Source organism: Sapajus apella, unplaced genomic scaffold (assembly GCF_009761245.1).
Source record: "Sapajus apella isolate SASKATOON/1434 unplaced genomic scaffold, GSC_monkey_1.0 scaffold19, whole genome shotgun sequence".
Taxonomy (NCBI): Eukaryota; Metazoa; Chordata; class Mammalia; order Primates; family Cebidae; genus Sapajus; species Sapajus apella.
In genome coordinates this window covers 20,844,345-20,870,308 of record NW_022436959.1, presented here as the reverse complement: position 1 = coordinate 20,870,308, position 25,964 = coordinate 20,844,345, and the positions used below count along the sequence as shown (strand labels likewise).

Genomic DNA, 25,964 nt, shown 5'->3' with positions numbered 1-25,964 from the left:
CAATACAATGAATGCATCATCAATGTAACATGGTCTGAAAGGGATCAGTAAATTGAATGTGATCATTAGAAATAGATTCAATTCTTGACTTAGCAGAAACTATAGAAGTCTTTTTTATAAGCTTCTTCTATTACATTTCTTCTTTCTTAGTATATTTATGGTCCATTCGCTAATACACTATTAGGAATCAAATCACTGAAGATTTTAGCATTTTATTATCACTAAGACCTTTGTTTTAGTAAAAGGCAACAACATAGTCTTCTTGATTGTGAAAAGTTGTTGTGAGATCAAATCCTTTTTATGCCTCAGATTATAGGGCACACTAATTCCTCAAACCGTCTCTAAGGGCTTCTACAGAAGATGCTGTCTTGCTGAGGAGGAATAAATGGCCAAAGTGTCTGTATCTGAAGTTTTCTGTATTATCTTAAATATCCCACATTGAGCATGGACAGGTAAAATAGGAATATGAAGCAATATATTTTTGGTATATTCAACCTATAATTATTATGGATTTTTCATGTAGTAATATGATGATATAATATGAAATAATTTAAGAGGCTTATTAAGACTGAAAGAGAAATCAGTAGTAGGCTATGATTTGTTTATTTATTTTATGGTATAACAGCATTATTATAAAATCTAGAGTTTTTGTTAGATGCTTCTACTTGTCACAGGGAAGCAACAATATTAATGTTCTTGTGTAGCTTAGCATGCTATACGTAATTTACATGTGATATTCAGACTTGTTATTACAAAAAAAGCACTAAGGAGTCATTCATGCTCAGCATCCCAAAAGGGAAAACCCAGAAAACACTATCAATACATAAGTGAGCCTCTTTGGTTTTCTTCATTTGGAGTGATGAAATCGATCATTTGATTGAATTGACACAACAGTCCTTCAACTGTATAATCTGCTTCAAGATACTATGTGGCTTAACATAACAACAAGCCAAAATTGAAAACACTAAAATCTTAGTTTTTGTTTCCTTTGATTTCTTTTTTCTTTCTTTCTTTTGGTTTGTGGGCTATACAGTAGTATTCAAAGTTCTCCAACATAAGATATTGATTTCTTCACAATTCTTTCCTTTCTCAAATTTAGCTGCACATTGAGATCACCTGGAAAATTTAACAAAATGCTAACATTTGAGCCCAAGAAATTCTGATGTAATGTGGATGAAAACCTGGGCATTGGGTCATATAATATCTCCCCCTGGTGATGACAATGAGCAGCAGGCTTGGCATCCATTGGTGTATGTAAATCTGATATTTTCATGACTGATCATTGCTGGACTGCCACCCAACTTTTGCAACCTCCCATTTACTGAAGAGGTGGTCTCCCTGTCTCCCTCTCTCTCCTCTCTTAGAATAGATACTTCTGTCAAAGCTTGACTGTGACTAATAAAAAAAAAAAAGCAATTATTCTTATACATTTATTCTATAATTTTTTCACCTTTTTATACATGTTAGAGGCAACAACAATAACATCTAGCAGTGTTTATTTTTGTTAAAAGAAACCAATTGAATTAAAGGTTAAGACACCTTCTGATTGCACAGATTAAACAAGAAAGTATTACGTATTTCAACTTTACAAAGCATCTTATTGATTTAAAAAGATCCATACTATTGTTAAAGTTCACCATGAAACACGTATGTAATAAGGAGACTAACATATTCATTTTACATATCTACAGCATGTATTTTCATATTTCTAAATCAACCACAAATCATATAGAAAATATTTAGGTCCATGAAAAAGCTTCAAAACATTAAAAAAATTAACATTTTGAAAAAGATCACATGTGAAAGCTCATTAAATAATAACATTGACAAATAAATAGTTAATCAGCTTTACTTATTAGCTGCTGCCATGCATTTCTGGCATTCCATTCCAAGCAAGGGTCTGCATGCAGGGTATAATTTCATACTATGCGACTGTAAAAAGCTACAGGGCTTATTTTTGAAGTGAAATGTCACAAGGTCTTTCATTCTCTTTCAAAGGAAGATCACTCATGGCTGCTAAACTGTTCCCATGAAGAGTACCAAAAAAGCACCTTTCTGAAATGTTACTGTGGAGATTCATGACAACAATTTTTTTTTAACTTTTCTGTTTTGAAGGGGATTTGTTTGCAAGAAGGGATGGACCAGGAGGTGGAGGGTAACTGAGAAGCCCTTTTCTGTTTTAAAATATAATGATTCACTGATATATATAGTATCAACAGTCTTTTAAGATCGATGGGGAATTAAAACTACATGATACATGGAATTTAAATGCAAATTGCATTCATGGATATACATAAATCTTGAAAAACTTGAAAAGGGAAAACGATTCCCAAAGAAGGTCCTGATACTTAGGACAGCTTGCTGGGTTTGATCAAAGCAGAAAGCATATACTTTCAAGTGAGAAAATAGCAATGGCAGGCTTGAGTCTTCCAAGCAATCAAATCTGTAAAGCAGATGGTTACTAGTAAGTCTAGTTATGGGAGTCTGAGTTCTAACTCATGCTGTGCTTGCTGGATTTGCTGGCTCTCTTCCGCTCTCTGTGATGCTGGACTGGCTTGGCAGGTGACATGCTCTCAAAGTTGTGACTGGACTCGTTGTGCTGGCGGGTGTACCTCTTACACTTGCAGGCAGTGACTACTGTGATTTTGTAGGTGCGCGTGCTGCCATCTTGGCATTGCAGCTGGATTCTCTGGGTACGGGTTTTGTCATTGACACACCGCCACTCCTGGGAGCTCCTCCTGCTCCAGTACTTTGTTCCATAGCCTCCTCCAATCCAGTTAGGGAGCACTGGCAGGGGCAAGCACTCCCCAGCGCACACCAGCTCCTTCAGAGGGCTGATGCTGGTGCACTGGCCATCAGAGATGTATTTGGTGGAACGCAGTTCTCGGCAACCCACTTGAACCTGAGCTGCGAGAAACAAAAAAGAATGTGCATCAAAGACAAAATGCAAATGAAAACTTTCTTAAAAAGTGATCTGCAATGACAAAAATAACAGCCAAATGACAGTAAATCGCCAAATAGAAAGTCAGCACCTACTTTATTTTCACAATGAAAAAATCTGCCTGGATAGTATAGAGACACTTTGATGAAAATCATTAGTTTACATGGCTATAACTCTTTTGGGGGAAAAAAAATCTAAGCCTGATTTTTTTCATGTATAGCATTAACTAATTGCTTATTAGAGTGTTTGAAAATCCAATTTCCTTAGTCTCTCCAATAAGGGGTTAGCAGCTCTTCCATTTATGCGTAAATATTGATTCTTCAGTAAGTTAAAACAGTATACTTTTATATTCTCTTTCTCAAGGGTCATATTGGTTAATGTCTGTAAGTCCTTTTAATTAGGCTTTAAAAAAATCTGTTGAGAAAATGTGGAAGGTATTTAAATATTGTGTAAATGCTATGCACTCGGTAATGTTTTATTTCAATTATTGATTTTAGCTGCAGAGACTCATACATACATATATGTATAACGTCTGACATTTTGCATATCAAACTTAATAACTATGTTTTAAACATAAATTCCCAAACTGTCTTTTAAAAAATATGAACAGTAAAATGTTTGAAATGCAAAATGCCACTACAACTCAAGATTCAAAGAATATAAAAGCACCTAAATAAGGAACGTATGGTTGCCATAACAACTTGGCTACGTTTCCCTGAATTTTATGGCAGAAAAATGCCTAACATGTCTGATTTACAACTGCAAAAGGAACCAGGGTGTTCATTTCCCAAATATTGGTCATGGCAAACTTTTTGTTTCCGTTATTTGGATTTGATAGATATGTTATCTAATTGGCTGTTTCTTGTTACATGCCTTAGGTAATTAAAGCAACAATTAATCTTGAAATATTTTAAGTTTTCTTTATCATTGCTTTGTTATTCAAACTGAGGAGAATTGCCTATAACAAGCTTGAAAAAAAATCAAGCTTGCCAACCAGAAAAAAAAAAAGATGTTTAAAAGTACAGGCTGCTGACATTTTAAAAATAAAAATTATAAGATACACTGAAGTGGTTCTACAAAGAGTAATAAAAGCTACATCAAAATAGAAACTGAATCAGGAGTTTTACTTCATCTCTGTATCCCAGTACTTCTAAGGTAAGAGATATAGCCTAAGGGGAATGTGATGGTTGTGGAAAAATTCATGTATTTACACATACATGCATAGAAATCAAGAACTGTGGGATTAAATGTAAAGTGTAAATTGTTTGGCTGGACAGTGTGCTCAGTGTGCCTGAGTCTGCCTCCAGCTCACCATCCTGCAGCTGCCTCAGGAATGCACCTGGAAATAGCCAGAAATAATTTTGACTTGTCAAGCTTTCTGTTCCTGTGTATATACAGATTTGGCATTTTTGCAGTGACAGTTCATTGACAATGAATACCCACCACATTGCTCAGTAATCTAATAATAATCAGATATGTCCTGTGTACTTAAAAGCAACCATCTTCATGAAAGTTAAAACATCTTAGCTTTCTTAGACACTAGCAGTCATATTTGCTTTGACTTTTCAAAGGTAAAAACTACTTTTTGTAGTTGAATGGAGTAAAGAAGGAGAGGCAAAAGATGTGTGTAAGATTTCCTGAGCACTGTTTCTCTCTCTCTTATAACCTGATTATTAGCATGTGACCTCTTCTAAAGGAAAAGATGGAAACAAAAGTTAGGAGAAATTTGAATCCCCCTAACAAGTGGTCAATTAGCATGCCAACTAAGCAAGCAGAAATGGAAAAAAGAATATGTTCCCTGTATAAGAAAACACTACTATACTGTTGTTTTAAATCTCTTAAGTTACAAAAATGTCCCCAATCTGTCACAGAAATATACAATTATCTAAATTTTGAACTTGACAACAAGAAATTATTTTAGAAAAATATGATTCTCCAACATTTTTAGTTTATCCCTCTTTTACATTGAGCATCATCAAAACTTTCAACTATCTCTCTAGATACTTTAAAAATCCAATGTAAACAACTTTTTTTCTCCTGGAAGCTTCCTTTTTTCCCTTGTAATTCCCTATACATATTTGTGGTTAGTTACCTTTATACACTTTACCAAAATTGCACATGCCCCGAAATATGTTGACAAAACAACCTGAACTTGAGCTATCTAGAACAGTACTTTTAAAAACTCTCATTTTGCATGATTTTGACAAAACAACAGTCTAATTCCTGGAAATGTTTTCTTTGTGAATGTTTGATAAAACTTAAGTCTGTGCTTGCATTATTAAGCCACTGTTTTAGTTATGTTAACTTTAAAATCACTACCTAGGGAAGAATGCCAGCCTACACATGCAGCAGATTACTCCCAGATTGTTTCACAAAATGTATAGTTATATACTAGTAACTAGCCAATATAATTATATATATATATATAAATTATATATATATATATATGTATATATGGCGATATTGGTAACTAACCAATATAGTTATATATATATAATTATATTTTACCAATATCGTTATATATAATGATATTGATAGTTTTATATATATATATATATATATATATATATATAAAAATATATATATAAACAATGCTACAGGGATATAAAACAATGCTACAGGGATGTGAGCTAATGCTATCAGAAAAGAAAAAAAAAATCTGTGCAAGTAAAACACACTTACTGTTCCGATCCAGTCCAGCGTTACTGAAATGCCTGCCTCCATTCCTGGCTTGATTCAACGTGCTGTTGCTGCTGGGGTGTGCTGGAACAGGTTTAACCACATGTGAATAAAGGATTTCTGTAGCATCATTTTTAAAAGCCAAACAGCTTTTCATTAGGATGCATGCAAGGGGAAGAAGACAGAAATGAATGGCAGGAGGAAGCATGGTGAGTAGAGGATTTGCTTGGCTAAAGAGCTGGTTAATTCCTTTGCCTCTGCTTCTGCACTGTAACTGTGAAATTCCTCCTCAAGCTTCCCTTTATATATCCACCGAGGTTTGGCGTTCATTCAGGTGTAAAGTTGTGTAGAGCTTCAGAGTGAAAACACAGAGAAGGGGTGGGATCCCTACTTGACCCTGCAAAAGAATTTTACCAATGGAAAAGAAGACTGCAGAAAAGGAGGAGCTTGGTATACAAATTGTCTGAAATTTCAGAGTTGGACTTCATCACTTGTCTGTGAGCCGATGCAGGCAGGCACATTCTATATCAACGACAGACTCTCCCCTGCCATTTCCTTTCCTGAATCTGGTTAACATTCGGGTTTAATTTAAATGAAAATACATTGCTGTTCATTTGAAGAGATTGGCTTTCTCACAGTTGTTCTATACTTTCCTCAGATTTTAGAGTATTTGGGGCAGGAAGGGGGTTTCTCCCACATAACAGGAGGAATTCATGTGAGTTTAAATATTGTAGGACTTGCATGAAGCACCTAGTTAGCTAAACATTGCTTTCTCTCAAGAAGCAAACCAATATATTTTTTCCTTAAAGTAAAAGGCACAGAGCTAAAACCTGCCCTCTGGACATGCTTAAATAATGCAGCTTTGATCTGCAGGAACTACTGTGCTGCTAGGTAAATCATTGCCAGGGGTTCTGTGTGGAGAATAATAAGCAGAGTTCTGTCTGCATTAAAGTAACTAATATTCATCTTCATCTTAAAAATGTCACAAGCATTAATATCCATAGCATTGTTTTACACAAAACAAAGCCATTCTGACAGATTATTGTTTAGCGAATTCAAAATAATTTTTTCTATATTTTTTCTTTGCTGCAGAACATAGATTCTACTCATAAATTTACCAAATATTTTGTTCATTAGACTCTGCTGCCCAAGTAAGAAAACTATTTTTCTGAATTACTTTACCCATACCCAAACACGTGTTCCATTAATTAATTATTGGCCACTGATCATCCCTTTCAAAAAATCATGAAATTCCATATGGGACATCTCAATTGGAATCACTATTCTGAATCACCTTTTCAATTATAAATCCTTTTTTGTCCTTTGTGTGGCTACCTAACTCACCTAATTTTGTATCTCTTTTCTGTATAAGCATTTGTCCATTGTAACTGCTATTCATCTATCTGTTTGTCTACCTGAATTTCTCCATAGCAGCACTATTGACATTTTGGAAGAGACAGTTCTTTATTATTGGGGGACTGTCCTGTGTGTTTTTCAGCATCCCTGGCTTCTACCCACTAGACACCAGTAGCACCCCCTAGTTGGTAACAAAAATATCTCCAAACATTGCCAAATGACCCATAGGGGTAAAATCACCCCTGATTCCACCACCAATTATCTATTCATCTATCTCACTATAAAAAGAAAGTAAAAATAAGAATAAAGGAAAGCTATTATAATAGAAATTATTGTTCTTTTTTAGGACAGAAATGGTACTGTATTTTTGTTTTAAAATAATGCTTCTCTATTAGAGGTAAATACTGGAATATCCTTAGATGAAAGGATTTTATATAATCTTTTGTATTATATGGAATAAGCTAGAATAAGCTTCAAAAATAATATGAGGAGGTTAGAGGTGTGAGTGGCAAAAGATTAGTTACAACTTGATGGTTGTTAGAGAAGGATGGTAAAATAATTTTTTTTTTTTTTTTTTGGAGACGGAGTTTCGCTCTTGTTACTCAGGCTGGAGTGCAATGGCGCGATCTCGGCTCACCGCAACCTCCGCCTCCTGGGTTCAGGCAATTCTCCTGCCTCAGCCTCCTGAGTAGCTGGGACTACAGGCACGCGCCACCATGCTCAGCTAATTTTTTGTAGTTTTAGTAGAGACAGGGTTTCACCATGTTGACCAGGATGGTCTCAATCTCTTGACCTCGTGATCCACCCACCTCGGCCTCCCAAAGTGCTGGGATTACAGGCTTGAGCCACCGTGCCCGACCAAATAAAATTTTTTATCCTTGTGTATGTTTCAAATTCTACATAATAAAAAGTTTAAAAACCAGAGTCAGACAATCAATTTAATGGGCATATACTTCCTACTAACAATATATCTTTATCCTAAGGTTGGATGTAGTCATTTATTCTAACATCCTTCCTAAAAAATCATGTCAGTTTATTTTGTGCAAATGGAAATTACAGGCATCCTTCTAAAATACTAACTATGAAGAATTTCTTGTCCTATTTTTCAGGGGATTTGATGTTAATTACACAAAGTATGTTAATATTAATCATTGACCCACAGACCCAATGCCTAAAGGAAATTAATAGGTCAAAATAATCTAATCTGTTCCTCACTACTCTTTATTTTTTTGTGTGTCAGAAGCAAGAGATATTTTAATTGGAATTTAATTATCAGGTTGGGCTAATGAAATTGACCAAATTCATGCATAGTTGTTAAATCTGCTGCATGTAATATTCTGTAGGCTCAGCCTTAGGATATTACCTCAGGCAGAAGCAAAATTAGAAGAGAAGACAAGGTAGTTGTGCCTGTGGACAAGACAAACTTAGAGTTCTTGGGCCCGATTTACCTGACAGACGTCTAGAAAACTACTTTGAGGCTGGGTGCAGTGGCTTCTGTCTGTAATCCCAGCACTCTGGAAGGCCAAGTCAAGAGGATTGCTTGAACACAGGAATTCAAGACCAGCCTGGACAACATAGTGAGACTGCATCTCTGCAGAAATAAAATAAAAACTAGCTGAGCGTGGTGATTCACACCTGTAGCCCCAGCTACTCGAGATGCTAAGGAGGAAAGCTTGAGCCTGAGAGGTTGAGGCTGTAGTGAGCTGTGATAGTACTGCAACGCTCTAGCCTGGGCAAGTGTGAGACCCTGTCTCAAAATAAATAAATAAAAGAAGGAAAACTATGATAAAATAGAAATAACCATAAATTTAATATTTAACAGCTATTCTGATCAATTTAAAAGAGTTCCATTAAAAATAATCACAAACTATTGCTTCTCGGCCTTTTGGCTAAGATCAAGTGAAGAATAACCAGAAACTATAATAACCCAAGAAGAATGGATATAGTTGTTTAATATTGAAATTGATTCTTTCTCATCTCCAGGTGTTAATATGTACATGTTATTCCCTTAACATAGAACACTCTTTCCTCACCGTCTTCCTTGGCTAATCACCTAATTTTCCTTCCAATCTCAGTTTCGATGGTACTAGCACTGAGAAAACTTTCCTTGTCCTCTCTTCCCTCTGTCTGTTCAAGTCTCAATCGAGCATACATGTGCCAGAAGAGCTAGTTGCCTAATAACTTTGCAAGACTTATGAAAAAAGAACCATTTCTATCATATGGGTATTGTAGAATTCGTGGTTAAATTAAGTATTTAAGATATATAGCAAATACATTCTTTCACATAAAAAGATTGGTTAATATTTGTGGTAGGCAGTTACTAAGATGGCTCCCCATAATCCCCATCTCATGATATTCACATCCTTGTAGCAATCCCCTTTCCTTGAGTGTGGGAAGAATGTAGTAAACTGTGTAATATACTAACATGATGAGATGTGAGTTCTATGATCAGGTTTTCAAAAAGCTGTGACTTCTATCTTTCTGGCTGCTCTCACTCTGTCACTTGCTTGCTTTGCTGGAAGCCAGCTACCATAATGTGTATTTCCCCATAGAAAGGTCCATGTAACAAGGAACTGATGCCTGTAACCAACAAGGAACTAAATTAGCCCCTCAACCAAACAGGTGAGAATTCCATCAACAACCACATGAGTGAGCTTAGAAGCAAATCCTCTCACAGGTAGTCTGTCAGATGAGGCAGCATCCCTGGCTACAACCTGAATGAAAACTTTAGGAGGGACATCAAACCAGAGTCACCCACAGGAACTATGAGATAACAAATGTTTGCTGTTTTAACTAAGTTTGGGATAATTTGTTACGTTACATAGATAATCAGTACAACATTACTTGTAATTAAGTTTTTTTGTGAATAATGCTAGGGCCTTGAGAACATCAGATGTGGAATCATTAGACTTGGTGACTGTGCAACTTTCACTCTCTGGAAGAGTGTTAAGACTTATTTTCCATTCTCAGCTGTGTATCAAGAAAAGTAATATAAAAATAAGAAATTTCTTTAAAGACTTATTTTCTAGCCTCAGCTGAGTCATCAATATGGTGGTATTATTAACAATCAAATAATGGTATTAGAATTACTACTAGGGGCTTGATTTGCAAAAGCTGGAAACTAATTTTGATTTTCTAAATAGTATCATTTATCATATGACTTGGAAATTGAATTTGAAAATCTGAATTTGGATCTTAGTTATGCCATTTACAATCTGTATGAACTTGGATATACAGTTGACCCTTGAACAACACAGCTTTGAACTGTGAGGATCCACTTATACCTGTATTTTCTGCCACCTCTGCCACCACTGAGACAGCAAGACCAACTCTCCTCTTATTCCTCTCTCAGCCTACTCAGTGTGAAGACAGTGGGGAGGAAGACATGTCTTATGATGATCCACTTCTACTTAATGAAGAATAAATGTATTTTCTCTTCCTTACTATTTTATTAATAACATTTTATTTTCTCCAGCTTACTTTAAGAATAGAGTATATCATATACTCTATTTTATATATATATATATATATATATATATATATAAAATTTTAAAAATATGTGTTAATCAACTGTTTATGTTATTGGTAAGGCTGCTAGCTGACAGTAGGCTATTAGTAGTTAAGTTTTTCGGGAGGGAGAAGCTCTATGTGAATTTTCAACTGTACAGGGGTCGGTTCCCTAACTTCTGTGTTTTTCAAGTCAGTTACACTTTCTGAAGCTCCCTTAGTCAGTTTCTTCGTCTGCAAAGCATGATCAAGCTTACCTACCTCGCCAAGGAACAAAAATATATGAAAGTATCTAGCACAAAACTGGGCACAGAAGAAATGTGGAAAAAATAACCATTTAATATGAATCTAGGAGTACTGTTTTATATTATGGCCTTCAAATTATAAACATGAATTTGGAAAGACTAGAGATGTCTGAACAAAAATATGATTACCCTATTTAAGGTAAAGAACAAACAGTTGAGAGAAGGGAGATTTGTTTAGCCCAACAAAGTAAGAGATAATGGATAAATGTCATTACAGGGAGGGGAGCATCATACACTGGTGTCTGTTGGGGGGGGGAATAGGGAGGGACAGCAGGGGGTGGGGAGTTGGGGAGAGATAGCGTGCGGGGAAATGCCAGATATAGGCGATGGGGAGGAAGGCAGCAAATCACACTGCCATGTGTGTACCTATGCAACAATCTTTCATGTCCTTCACATGTACCCCAAAACCTAAAATGCAATAAAAAAAATTAGTCTAACCAATTGTTTTTAAATATCAATAGGGGATGCATCAGAATACAACAGCATCCCTTATTTCCAGGGCATATGTTCCAACACCTCTAGTGAATGCCTGAAACTTCTGGTAGTTCCAAGCCTGACTGCCATCATTTGGAACACATTTCTGTTAATCTCTCCTATCCAGAAATTTAATGCCTTTTCCATCTTAACTAAGCACTTATCATGTACAGTACTTATCATGTACTGTAACTAAAACTTGTACAGTTTGAAGAGCCACAGCAAAACTAGCAGAACTTTTTTCTCTTCTTTCATGAATCAAAGGTTCTTTCTTACCATAGATCTTAGTAAACTCATCATATGATTTTTTTTCTTTCTCTATTAAGTTGAAAACTTTCACCTTTTCCCTTAAAGGAAACACTTTACGGCTTCTCTTTGGCATATCTGAATTGTCAGCATCACTACTCCTGTGCTTTGGGACCATTATGAAGTAAAATAAGAGTTCCTTGAACACACAGCACTTCGATGCATAACAGGCAATCTGATAACATATACAGTCACTAAGTGACTAAAAGCAGGTGGTGTAGACAATGTGGAAATGCTGGACAGTGGGAGGATTCACTTCCTTGGTGAGATGCAGCAAGAGATGGCATGTGATTTCATCATGCTACTCAGAACAGTGTGTAATTTCAAAGTTAGCAATTGTTTGTTTCTGGAATTTTCCCTTTAGTGAAACCAAGGAAAGCAAAATCACAGATAAAGGGGATTACCATAAATATAAACCAAAAGTATTTATTGAATGCAAGGATAAACTATTTCTGCTCCTCTCTGGCTTAAAGCTATTCTGAGAGTAGGATTAAGGATCCCCTTAATAGGATAGCACTTGTTAAGTGGAAAAATGATTAGCTATTATAAGTTTAGAAAAAAAATGCATCAAACTACTATAGAATCTTCATTCATAAAAATCCTTAAAACAAAAATGAGCTAACTACTTTCATTCATTTCATATTAGTGTCTATTGTCCCCAGTCTTTTAAAGATGGTGTCATCCAGGCAAAGTTGAATGAAACATGAAGCCTACTTCTCTTCCTGTTACAGAAAGCTCCTGTTTAGAATTTTACTAAAGGAACTCCCCTTAACTTACTCTTCTTGCACAATTTTCTTTCTTTCTCCCTAATCACCTTCATTAGTTGTCTCTTTATTTGTATTTTGTTTGAATGCTTGCTGGTCTTATTTGTTGAATATAATGTTTCATTTCTTTTTTTTTTTTTTTTCAGTTGAGAGCAGGTACTGTTTATTAACTGATCAGCTTAGAAAAATAATCATGGGAGACACCTTAGTTCATTCTTCTAATAAGCCTGTTGATCTGATCCTCCCTGTTGCCTGCATCTCCACCTTCTACAAAATGGGTGGCCTTTTTCTTCATTCCGCCCCGTGGAGAAGATAATTTAAAGGGCCACAGGAAGTTATTTGCTTCTTTGAAGCGTTTTCCAACAGTATAGATCTCATGAATCAGATCCTCCATGCAGATGATGCTGTATTTTCCAAGAGATCAAGCAATCAGAGTGTTATCTGTCAAAGCAATTCGCTTCTTTTTGATTTTGCCATAACCACGTTTGTAGATTAGTTCATTTACTGATTTCAGATTTGGGTACCCCCATGCAATATATGGCTCTACAATCCGCAGCATGTTAATTGAAGCCTTGTTGAGCTTCACAAAGGTTCCATTGAAGATTTGACGAAGGCGAAGAAGCTGCAACACCTTTCGGACCTTTGGGCTCACACCATTGATACCTCTGATCCTGATGACAAACGCCAGTTTGGGTTCTGCAGGTACATAGAAGTTGCCAGCTTTCCTTGCCATCCTCGCCATTCGAATTTCAGTTCTGTACATCTGCCTATATTTCTTGTGATAATGCTTCGCTTTTTCATAGATAAGCTTCCTCCTTGCCTTTCAAAGCATCTTTTGGGCAAACTTCTTTCTCAGGCGCTTAATCTTCAGCTCTGCGAAATTCCTTCGCTTTTTCTTAAGGGTTTCCGGCACAGCAGGAACCTTCTTCTTCTTCTTCTCTTCTACACCCTCCATGGTTCCAGCCAGAAAAAGAGGAAGTCCATGTTTCATTTCTTATAAACTGACTCACCATATAACATTAGAGAACTCAGCTTACAATGCCCTTTGTAACCTGATATAAAATCCAAGTGAAAAATCTCAAATCCAGTTGATAGAGATCTAGATAGGGTTCCTCCAGTCTCCACACTATTGCCATCTGGGCTGGAAAGTTCTGTTGTGGGGGATGTTTAGCAGCATCCCTGGTCTGTACCCACTAGATGCCAACAGCCCTCACCCAGAAACTTCACAAGCAAATGCCAGGGAGTAGGTGAGGACAGGAGGGACAGGGCTTCCATCTGATTGCACAAATGAGTGCCTGGAGGAAGTTGTCCTTTTTACTTCCATTTATTACATCTCACAGTAGGAATCAATGTCCTCATTCTGTGTGTTCAGTCCACATAGTCCCTAAACTAAATCTGACAAAAGCTGGCAGCATATTCTATATCCTGCCCCCAGTGGTGAATGTGGACTGGAATTAGTTTCGTGCCACCAGCCTAATAGTTCCTCTAAAACAATGGTTCTCCTGGGAGCTTGTTACATATGCAAATTTTAGACCTGACCTCAGACTTGAGTCAGAATCCCTTGGACTGGTGATCAGGAACCTGTGTTTTAACAAGTTTTCCAAGAGATTCTTAAGCATGCTAAAGTTTGAAGTAACTGTTATAGGATACACATATGACCTCATAACTGTGGCCTAGCCTTGTGATCCCCCTGAGGGTTGCCTAGTCTATTTAACTGGGCCTGTGCTCCAGATTCTTCCAGTTTGCAGAATCAAATGGAAACCCTGCAGTAAAACTCAGCCCTCAAGGCTCACACCCTAACCCATTTCCTTCTGCTATATTTATTTCTCCCTAGGGACTGGATACTCTCAGTGTCCCTCAGTGCTGATTAATGCTTTGTTTCACAGAAAAGGACACCAAGAACCATAACAATTACTACCTATAGTAGTACTGTCACTCACTAGAAATTCTGGCAGCCACTTCTGATTTGCTCAGAGATCAGCATTGATGCAGATTTAGGTAAAATACTTTGAGCATTGTGATTTTGATTACTGTCCACCAGACTTAATGACATCCCACAGCCAAATTGGGCTCCTACCCCTCGTCATATGCAGTGTTGCTTCACTCTTTCCTAAGAAGTCCCTTATTCAAGGACAAGCAGGCCTCATGGCAAGGCCTAAGTCATTTATGTTCTTACATCACTGGTAGAGACTTGGACTTAGAGACTTTATAGTATGAAGTTTCATGGTGTGTCAGGTCAGGATGCTAGAGAACCCAAGAATTTAGTAGGATTTGGCCCAACAATGCCACAGTCTCTCCTGGAAACAAAAGTCCTTTCAGAAATTTCCAATTTCCATTTTCATATTTTAAATAAAATAATTTGTTTCCAAGTTACATACAGGTGGAATCTGTGGTGTAGGGGAGTGATCACAATGCCAGGGCCATGAACCAGTACTGGTCCATGGCCTGCTAGGAACTGCACCACACAGCAGGAGATGAGTGGCTAGGGAGTGAGCATGACCACCTGAGCACCTCCTCCTGTCACATCAGCAGTGCATTAGATCTCATAGGATGTGAACCCTATTGTGAATTGCATGTGCCAGGGATTTAGGTTGCGTGTTCCTTATGAGACTCTTAACTAAGGCCTGATGATCTGTGGTGGAATAGTTTCATCTTGAAATCATCCCTATCCCTGGCCCTATCCATGGAAAAATCATTTTCCAAAATGGGTCCGTGATGCCAAAAACGTTGGGGACTGCTGGCATAGGGGGTTTCACAGCAGCAGCGTAGCTGGGGTGAAGGGGTCCACGTTGGGAAGTAAATAAGTTTGACTCCATTGATTGGAAAGGTAGGTTGGAGCAGATTATTGACTACAATTCTGCTTTGCATTTCAGAAATTTGGACATTATTTGTTAGACAATAGAGAGCCATTGAAGGATGTATATGTGTATATGTGTGTGTTTATTTTTATTTATTTTTTATTGTACTTCAGTTTCTGGGGCACATGTGCAGATCATGCAGGATTGTTGCATTGGTACACACATGGCAATGTGCTTTGCTGCCTCCATCCCCCCTGTCACCTACATCTGGTATTTCTCCCCATGTTATCCCTCCATGACCTCCCTACCCCCCGCTGTCCCTCCCTTGGTTCCCCCAACAGACCCCAGTGTGTGATGCTGCCCTCCCTGTGTCCCTCTTTTCTCATTATTCAACACCAGCCTATGAATGAGAACATGCAGTGTCTAATTTTCTGTTCTTGTGTCAGTTTGCCGAGAATGATGGTTTCCAGATTCATCTATGTCCCTACAAAGGACACTAATTCATCATTTTCTATGGCTGCATAGTATTCCATGGTATATATGTGCCACATTTTCCTTATCCAGTCTATCATCCATGGGCATTTGGGTTGGTTCCAGGTCTTTGCTATTGTAAACAGTGCCACTATGAACATATGTGTGTATGTGTCTTTTTAATAGAATGATTTATAATCCTTTGGGTGTATACCCAGTAATGGGATTGCTGGGTCAAATGGAGTTTCTATTTCTAGGTCCTTGAGGAATCACCACACTGTCTTCCACAATGGTTGAACTAGTTTACACTCCCACCAACAGTGTAAAAATGTTCCTATTTCTCCACATCCTCTCCAGCATCAGTTGTCTCCAGATTTTTTAATGATCGCCATTCCAACTGGTGTGAAATGGTATCTCAATGTAGTTTTGATTTGCATTTCTCTAATAATCAGTGATGATGAGCATTGTTTTCATATGTTTGTTGACCTCATATATGTCTTCTTTTGGGAAGTATCTGTTCATATCCTTTGTCCACTTTTGGATGGGTATATTTGTTTTTTTCTTGTAAACCTGTTTCAGTTCTTTACAGATTCTGGATATTAGCCCATTGTCAGATGGGTAAACTGCAAAAATTTTTTCCCATTCTGTTGGTTGCTGGTTCACTCAAATGATTGTTTCTTTTGCTGTACAGAAGCTCTAGAGTTTAATTAGGTCCCATTTGTCTATTTTGGCTTTTGTTGCCAATGCTTTTGGTGTTTTAGTCATGATGTCCTTGCCTATGCCTATGTCCTGAATGGTTTGCCTATGTTTTCTTCTAGGGTTTTTATGGTGTCAGATCTTATGCTTGAGTCTTTAATCCATCTGGAGTTAATTTTAGTGTAAGGTGTCAGGAAGGGGTCCAGTTTCTGCTTTCTGCACATTGCTAGCCAGTTTTCGCAACACCATTTATTAAACAGGGAATCTTTTCCCCATTGCTTGTTTCTGTCAAGTTTGTCAAAGATCAGATGGTTGTAGATGTGTGGTATTGCCTCCAAGGCCTCTGTTCTGTTCCATTGGACTGTATCTCTGTTTTGGTACCAGTACCATGCTGTTTTGATTACTGTATCCTTATAGTATAGTTTGAAATCAGGTAGCGTGATGCCTCCGGCTTTGTTCTTTTTGCTTAGGATTGTCTTGGCTATGTGGGCTCTCTTTTTGGGTCCATATAAAGTTTGAGGTGGCTTTTTCCAGTTCTGTGAAGAAAGTCATTGGTAACTTGATGGAGATAGTGTTGAATCTATAAATTACTTTGGACACTATGGCCATTTTCACAATATTGATTCTTCCTAACCATGAGCATGGAATGTTTCTCCATCTGTTTGTGTCCTCTCCTATTTCATTGAGCAGTGGTTTGTAGTTCTCCTTGAAGAGGGCTTTTACATCCTTTGTTAGTTGTATTCCTAGGTATTTTATTCTCTTTGTAGCAATTGTGGATGATAGTTCACTCATGATTTGGCTCTCTATTAGTCTGTTATTGGTGTATAGAAATGCTTGTGATTACTGCACATTGATTTAGTATCCTGAGACTTTGCTGAAGTTGCTTATCAGTTTAAGGAGATTTTGGGCTGAGATGATAGGGTCTTCTAAATATACAATCATGTCGTCTGCAAATAGAGACAATTTGACTTCCTCCTTTCCTAATTGAATACCTTTTTTTTTTTTTTAATTGCCTAACTGCTCTGGTTAGAACTTCCAATACTATATTAAATAGGAGTGGTGAGAGAGGGCATCCTTGTCTAGTGCAGGATTTCAAAGGGAATGCTTCCAATTTTTGCCCATTCAATATGATATTGGCCTTAGGTTTGTTGTAAATAGATTTTATTATTTTGAGATATGTTCCTTCAATACCTAGTTTATTGAAAATTTTTAGCATAAAGTGCTGTTGAATTTTGTTGAAGACCTTCTCTGCATCTATGGAGATAATCATTTGGTTTTTGTCTTTGGTTCTGTTTATGTGGTGAATTACATTTATAGACTTGCAAATGTTGAACCAGCCTTGCAATTCCAGGATGAAGCCTACTTGATCCTGATGGATAAGCTTTTTGATGTACTGTTGCAATCAGTTTTCCAGTATTTTATTGAAGATTTTTGCATCGATGTTCAGCATAGATTTTGGCTGGAGTTTTCTTTTTTGTTGAGTCTGCCAGGTTTTGGTATCAGGATGATGTTAGTCTCATAAAATGATTTGGGAAGCATTCCCTCTTTTTGTATTGTTTGGAAAAGTTTCAAAAGGAATGGTACCAGCTCCTCTTTGTACATCTGGTAGAATTCAGCTGTGAACCCATCTGGACCTGGACTTTTATTGGTTGGTAAGCTATTAATTGCTGCCTCAACTTCAGCCCTTGATTAGTCTGTTCAAGGTTTCAGTTTCTTCCTGGTTTAGGCTTGGGAAGGTACAACTGTCCAGGAATTTATCCATTTCTTCCAGGTTTACTGGTTTATGTGCATAGAGTTGTTTTTAGTAATCTCTGATAATAGTTTGAATTTCTGTGGAATCTGTGGTGATATTCCCTTTATCATTTTTTATTGCATCTGTTTGATTCTCTTCCCTTTTCTTTTTTATTAATCTGGCTAGCGGTCTGTCTATTTTGTTGATCTTTTCAAAAAACCTGCTCCTGGATTTATTAATTTTTGAAGCGTTTTTTTTGTGTCTCTATCTCCTTCAGTTCTTCTCTGATCTCAGTTATTTCTTGTCTTCTGCTATGTTTTGAGTTTTTTTGACCTTGCTCCTCTAGCTTTGTCAATTTTGATGAATGGGTGTCAATTTTAGATCTTTCCTCACTTCTCATGTGGGCATTTATTGCTATACATTCCTCTAGACACTGCTTTAAATGTGTCCCAGAGATTCTGGTACATTGTGTCTTCATTCTTGTTGGTTTCCTTTATTTCTGCCTTCATTTCATTATTTATCCAGTAAACATTCAGGAGCAAGTTGTTCAGTTTCCATGAAGTTGTGTGGTCTTCAACTAGTTTCTTGCTGAGTTCTAATTTGATTGCCCTGTGGTCTTAGAGAGTGTTTGTTATGATTTCCGTTATTTTTCATTTGCTGAGGAGTGATTTACTTCCAATTATGTGGTCAATTTTAGAGTAGGTGCAATGTGATGCTGAGAAGAATGTATATTCTGTGGATTTGGGGTGGAAATTTCTGTAGATATCTATTAGGTCCGCTTGGTCCAGATCTGAGTTCAAGTCCTATATATTCTTGTTAATCTTGTGTCTCGTTGATCTGTCTAATATTGACAGTGGAGTGTTAAAGTCTCCCACTATTATTGTGTGGGAGTCTAAGTCCCTTTGTAGATCATTAAGAACTTGCCTTATGTACCCAGGTGCTCCTGTGTTGGATGCATATATGTTTAGGATCATTAGCTCTTCTTGATGCATTGATCATTTTACTCTATGTAATACCCTTCTTTGTCTCTTTTGATCTTTGTTGGTTTAAAGTCCATTTTATCAGAGACTAGGATTGCAACTCCCGCTTTTTTTTGCTCTCCATTTGCTTGATAAATCTTCCTCTATCCCTTTATTTTTAGCCTATGTGTGTCCTCACACATGAGATGGGTTTCCTGAATACAGCAAACTGATGGGTCTTGATTTTTATCCAATTTGCCAGTCTGTGTCTTTTGACTGGGGCATTTAGCCCATTTACATTTAGGGTTCATATTGTTATGTGTGAATTTTATCCTGCCATTTTGGTGCTAGCTGGATGTTTTGCCCGTTAGCTGATGCATTTACTTCATTGTGTTGATGGTCTTTTCCATTTGGTACTTTTTTGAAGTGGCTGGTACTGGTTGTTCCTTTCCTTGTTTAACACTTCTTTCAGGAGCTCTTGTAAGACAGGCCTGGTGGTGACGAAATCTCTCAGCAATTGCTTGTTTGTAAAGGATTTTTTTTTTCTTGTTCGCTTATGAAGCTTAGTTTGGCTGGAAATGAAATTCTAGGTTGAAAGTTCTTTTCTTTTTTTTTTTTTTTTTTTTTTTTTTGAGTCGGAGTTTTGCTCTTGTTACTCAGGCTGGAGTGCAATGGCGCAATCTCGGCTCACCGCAACCTCCGCCTCCTGGGTTCGGGCAATTCTCCTGCCTCAGCCTCCTGAGTAGCTGGGATTACAGGCATGCGCCACCATGCCCAGCTGATTTTTTGTATTTTTAGTAGAGACGGGGTTTCACCATGTTGACCAGGATGGTCTCGATCTCTTGACCTCATGATCCACCCGCCTCAGCCTCCCAAAGTGCTGGGATTACAGGCGTGAGCCACTGCGCCCGGCCGAAAGTTCTTTTCTTTAAGGATGTTGAATATTAGCCCCCACTCTCTTCTAGCTTGTAGGGTTTCTGCGGAGAAATCTGCTGTGAGTCTAAAGGGCTTCCCTATGTGAGTAACCGGATCTTTCTCTCTGGCTGCCCTTAGCATTTTTTTTCTTTCATTTCAACCCTGGTGAATCTGATAATCATGTGCCTTTGGGTTGCTCTTCTTGAGGAAAATCTTTGTGGTATTCTCTGTATTTCCTGGACTTGAATGGTGGCCTGCCTTGCCAGGTTGGGGAAGTTCTCCTGGATAATATCCTGAAGAGTGTTTTCCAGCTTGGATTCATTCTCTCTGTCACATTCAGGTACACCTATCAAATGTGGATTAGGTCTTTTCACATAATCCCTTATTTCTTGGAGGCTGTGTTCATTTCTTTTCACTCTTTTTTCTCTATTCTTGCCTTCTCATTTTATTTCATTGAATTGATCTCCAATCTCTGATATCCTTTCTACTGCTTGGTTGATTCTTCTATTGAAACTTGTGTATGCTTCATGAAGTTCTTGTGCTGTGTTTTTCAGCTCCATCAAGTCATTTATATTCTTCTCTAAGCTGTTTATTCTAGTTAGTATCTCATCTAACCTTTTTCTAGGTTCTTAGTTTCTTTGCCTTCGGTTAGCACATGTTCTTTTAGCTCTGTGAAATTTGTTATTACCCACCTTCTGAGGCCTGTTTCTGTCAATTCATCAGATTCATTCTCCATCCATCTTTGATCTCTAGCTGGTAAGGAGTTGTGATCCCTTGAAGGAGTAGAGATATTCTGGTTTTTGGTGTTTTCATCCATTTTTGCACTGGTTTCTTCCCGTCTTAGCGGCTTTATCTACCTGTGGTCCTTGTAGTTGGTGACTTTCAGATGGGGTCTCTGAGTGGGTGTCCATTTTGTTGATGATGAAGTTATTTCTTTCTGTTTCTTAGTTATCCTTCTAACAGTCAGGCCCCTCTGTTGCAGGACTACTGGAGGTCCACTCCAGACCCCGCTTGCCTGGGGATCACCCGCAGTGGCTGCAGAATAGTAAGGGTTGCTGCCAGTTTCTTCTTCTGTTATCTTCGTCCCAGAAAGGGTACCCACCTGATGTCAGCCTGAGCTCTCCTTTATGAGGTGTCTCTTTGGGAATACAGGGGTAGGGGAGCTGCTTGAGGACACAGCCTGTCCCTCGTAGGAGCTCAAGTGCTGTGCTGGGAACTCCATTGTTCCATGCAGAGCTGCTGGGCAGGTACCTTTAAGTCTGCTCAAGTGGAACTCATAACCGCCTCTTTTCTCAGGTGCTCTGACCTAGGAATGTCAGCTTTATTTATAAGTTCCTGACATCCTGCTGCCTTTTTTCAGAGATGCCCTGCCCTGCACGGAGTAGTCTAGTCACAGTCTGACAGTAGAGGCATTGCTGAGCTGCTGCAACCTCTGCCCAGCTGCTATGTGAACTGCCTCAGTACTGGTGGACTGCCTTGGTAGTGGCAGACGACCTTCCCCCTACTGAGCTGGACTGTCCTGGGTCCAGCTGTGCTTCCTGCAAAACTCTCAATCCAGAGCATTTCAGACTACTTGTTTTGTGGGGGTGGTACCCACTGAGCCAGATTGCCTGGCTCCCTGTCTCAGCCCTCTCCCTTTTAATTGAATGGGCAGCTCCGTCTCCCAGGCATTCCCGGCACCAGTTGAAACGGCTGCCCAGATTTGTGTGAGTTTCTGTGCACCAACCCGCGGCACCAGCCGTGCTGAAAACTCATGGCACTTTTCTGCCTGGGAATCTCCTGGTCTGTGGGCAGTGAAAATGTGTTTGGAAATGCAGTGAGCACTCACCCTCTGTGTTATTCATGCTGGGAACTGCACTCTGGAGCTGTTCCTATTCGGCCATCTTGGATCCTCCTCTGTGTGTGTTTATTTTTCTTCTCCTAAAGAGAAAGCACAATTTCATTGAATTGATCTCCAATCTCTGATATCCTTTCTACTGCTTGGTTGGTTCTTCTATTGAAACTTGTGTATGCTTCATGAAGTTCTTGTGCTGTGTTTTTCAGCTCCATCAAGTCATTTATATTCTTCTCTAAGCTGTTTATTCTAGTTAGCATCTCATCTCCAGGTCAAGTGATAGAGAATTTCCAATATCAGTTGAGCACGGTGGTTCACACCTGTAATATCAGCACTCTGGGAGGCTGAGGTGGACAGATCACCTGAAGTTGGGAGTTCGAGACCAGCCTGGACAACATGATGAAACCCTGTCTCTACTAAAAATACCAAAATTAGGCAGGCATGGTGGTGTATCCTGTAATCCCAGCTACTCAGGAGGCTGAGGCTCAGGAGACTTGCTTGAATCTGGGAGGCAGAGATTGCGGTGAGCCAAGACAGCACCACTGTACTCCAGCCTGGAAGACAGAGTGATATAGGGTTTGTGTGTGCTCAACTTTAGGAGATAATACCAAAGAGTTTTCCAAACTAATTGTAATAATTGAAATTTCCACTAGCCTTAACAGACTTGAAACAGGGACAATATCAACACCATGTTTTGGGATGCCGAATCCAGCTGCAGTGTGTAAGATGGATTAGGTGTGGTTATGTTAGAACACAGGAGGAGAAACATTATTTTGAGAGTCCAGGTGAAAAAGAATACAATCCTGAACTTGAAGAGAGAAGAAAGACCAGGACAGAGATTAGAGATATTATGGAGTTTAGGTTGGTAGGCAATTGGAGAGGGAGTCATAAGTGAAAAAAATGTTTAAAACCTGAGTGAATGGGAGACTGTAGTGTCAGGAGAAAGGGGTTGTCTGGGACAATAATGAGTGTAGGCTGAGTTAAGACAAGGTTAGTTTGCTGATGGGAACCCAAGAGAAGGTGTCTAAGAAACAAATAGAAACTGCATTAGTCTGTTTTCATGCTGCTGATAAAGACATACTTGAGACTGGGAAATTTACAAAAGAAAGAGGTTTAATTAGACTTGCATGTGGCTGGGGAAGCCTCACAATCATGGTGGAAGGCAAGAAAGAGCAAGTAAGGTTTTACATGGATGGCAGCAGGCAAAGAGAGATAGCTTGTGTAGGGGAATTCCTCTTTTTTAAACCATCTGATCTTGTGAGATTTATTCACTATCACAAGAACAGCACAGGAAAAACTTGCCCCCATAATTCAGTTACTTCCCACATGGTCCCTCCCACAACATGTGGAAATTCAAGATGAGATTTGGGTGGGGCACAGCCAAACCATATGAAAACAGAACTCAATAATCTGTCCAGGGCTGGAGAGCATTAGGGAAAAGACCTAATGCATGCTGGGCTTAAAGCCTACGTGATGGGTGGATAGATGCAGCAAACCACCGTTGCACACACTTACTTATGTAACAAACATGCACAGCCTGCACATGTACCCTGAAACATAAAAAAAGAAAACAAAAGAATCTGTCTAGCTACTGAAGCAATTTCATGAGGTTGCTTTCCTACAACATTATTATGATATAATAGGTTTAGAAACCTATTATACTGGTTTAAGACTTTTCTTTATATATCTACAGTCACCTAATCATGCTCCTAGATTTTAAAGTTTCACTGCCTGCTTTCAGTAATTCTCAAGTCAGTTGAACGAATATAGATATATTCGTACAGACTTATGAAATCTATTCCCTGTGTTTTATGTGAAACCATAGGTAATACACATTTCTTAGATCTCCTTTTTTATTGCCCATTTAGCTACAAGCTTAGTTCAAGTTTTCATCATTTGCCTGAACTGCCATCCTAACTTCTTAACTGATCTCTTGCCTTCCAGTCTCATCATCATAAAATTTACTCTCTGCAATGAGATCCAGAATGATCTTTGTAAAATGCATATCTGAACATCTCATTCAAAAATTGTTGGTTCCCTTTGCTTGCATAATAAACAAACACCTTCATGAGCCAGAGACTCTGATTTCTTGCCACTCCCTTGTTTACATTTTGTGCTTCAGTGGTAGTTTCTCATACTCATGACTCTATTTAATGCTTTCATGCCTCTGCATATATCATTCCTCCCATGTAGAAAACCTTTTCTTCCTGTAAATGTTCTTGCCATAATTCAAAAATCTGCTCCTTGAAGTGTTTTTAAATATGTAGACTTAATCAAGCAATGGGAAAGAAAGACAAGGACAACTGGAGCAAAAGGGAGCTTTTCTGGATATGTGGAGTATAGATCTATGAGAATTAGATACTGTAATTTAAAGTAATGTGAGGACATTTCTTTTAGTCTCAATACAATTGTGTGGTTTAATTTTCCAACACTAACATACAGCAAAATATATTTATGATTAGTACAAATAATTTAAAATATAATGAAATGAAATATTAAAATAACAGAGGGAAAAATGCAGATTTTTAAATGTTTATTTAATTTATGAGGCTTGAAAAAGAATACTGCTTTAAATTTTCATATTTTCTGAACAAATATTCTTCTCTATGCTCCTATGACAGTAACATGAAAATTAAAAAGATTACTTGACAATACTTAAATTTATTTAAAAATGTATTGGACAAATGCAAAAATGGTTATTAGGAAAAAGACTTGTACAGATTTCTACCTTTTTTAAAACGGAGATTATATAAATTTTTGAAAATAACATGTACATTTTGTAAAAAATGTAAATAATTTATTATGTAGAAGGATAAAATCCACCTCTTCTTCCAATGCCATTCTTTAGAGATAATCACATTTAAGAATTTATTGTGATGTTTTCCAATATTTTTTGCATTTATAATCATGTTTAGGTACACATACATATATACCTAAACATACTTGTAAATGTGCACATACTTATACATGCTTATAAATGTACACATACATATATATTTTATATTTTTATATAAACTGGATCATGCTATACATATAACTTTTCAAATTACATTTTGCACTTAATTATCTATATTGGATGTTTTCCTATGTCAAAATATACAGATTTACCCCATTCTTTTTAACCCCTTCATTGAATGGTTTGTATGGATGTACCATAGTCTATTTATCCAGTTCTCTCGTGATGAATATGTAGAGTATTTTCAGATTTTCTCCTTTATAAATGTGGTGGGATATTTGTTTTGAACCGTTAGGTTTTTATCCGCCTGTTTTTTCCATTCCTTTATCCAGGTAAGTGGGCAGAGATAAAGAGTGAGAGTGGAAGAGTGGGGTGGGCATGTGCACTTCATGAAAGACTGGAAGCCAAGCCTATTTACTGACAGTGTCCAGACAGAAGACCAGGCTTCAGAAAGGCATGGCAACCACATTCATTGACAATTCCAAGGACCCAGAAGGATATGTTAATTCAGAACCTCTGGACCTGAAAGAATTGTACAGACTGAGCAGGGACACCTTGGCTGTAACCAATGGGGAATGACTGCTCATGATCAGTGTTTGTAAGGACCTCCCCAATGCCATTATAAAGTTGTTGGAGAGTGGTTAGGGAAGGAGGAAGGGGAAAATAAGGGTCAGAAATCTAAATTAAATTGATTTTAAAATAGAAAGAAATGCAATTCAAGTTTTTGGGTTTTTTTAAAAATGTATTCTGTACCTCTAAGCTTCTTCACTGGAATTCATACCATCTTCATAAACATTTGCAATTTTCAAGTTACCAAGATATTCAATATATCTTTATACTTAAAGTCAAACTTTAAATTTGGAGATACTTCATCCATAAAAGTCTAAATCTTTTACATTGATTAAAGAGAAAATGTGGGCTAGGTGCAGTGGCTCACACCTGTAATCCCAGCTCTTTGGGAGGCCACAGCAGGTGGATCACTTGAAGTCAAGAGTTTGAGACTAGCCTGGCCAACATAGTGAAACCCTATCTCTACTAAAAATATAAAAATTATCTGGGTATGGTGGCATGCACTGTGGACCCAGCTACTCAATAGGCTAAGGTAAAGAGAATCAGTTGGACCTAGGAGGCTGAGGCTGCAGTGAACTGAGATGATGCCACTGCACTCTATCCTGGGACACTGAGTGAGACAAGAAAGAATGAACGAAAGACAGAGAGAGAGAAAAGGAAGGAAGGAAGGAAGGAAGGAAGGAAGGAAGGAAGGAAGGAAG

At 37.9% G+C, this 25,964-nt stretch overlaps 2 protein-coding genes and 1 pseudogene across 3 annotated transcripts in view; 1 reads left to right on the top strand and 2 right to left on the bottom strand.

Moving 5' to 3' along the window:
• LRRC72 (leucine rich repeat containing 72) overlaps positions 1-25,964 on the top strand; it is a 160,763-nt gene that overhangs the window by 39,108 nt on the left and 95,691 nt on the right. The gene's annotated exons all lie outside the window — the stretch shown is intronic.
• On the bottom strand, positions 1,420-6,381 carry SOSTDC1 (sclerostin domain containing 1). The gene is made up of 2 exons (XM_032286724.1): positions 5,624-6,381; positions 1,420-2,907 (listed from the first exon to the last, which is right to left on the bottom strand). The coding sequence occupies exons 1-2, from the start codon at positions 5,826-5,828 to the stop codon at positions 2,492-2,494; spliced, it is 621 nt and encodes a 206-aa protein (XP_032142615.1). The 5' UTR covers positions 5,829-6,381; the 3' UTR covers positions 1,420-2,491.
• On the bottom strand, positions 12,507-13,313 carry LOC116557253 (annotated as a pseudogene). The gene has a single exon (XR_004271446.1). The product of XR_004271446.1 is annotated as a 60S ribosomal protein L7 pseudogene (transcript).

Coding starts and splice junctions, on each gene's coding strand:
- SOSTDC1 (XM_032286724.1), bottom strand. CDS start 5,828: ATGCTTCCTCCTGCCATTCATTTCTGTCTTCTTCCCCTTGCATGCATC. Junction 2,908..5,623: donor CGCTGGACTGGATCGGAACA/GTAAGTGTGTTT, acceptor TGTTTCTCGCAG/CTCAGGTTCAAGTGGGTTGC.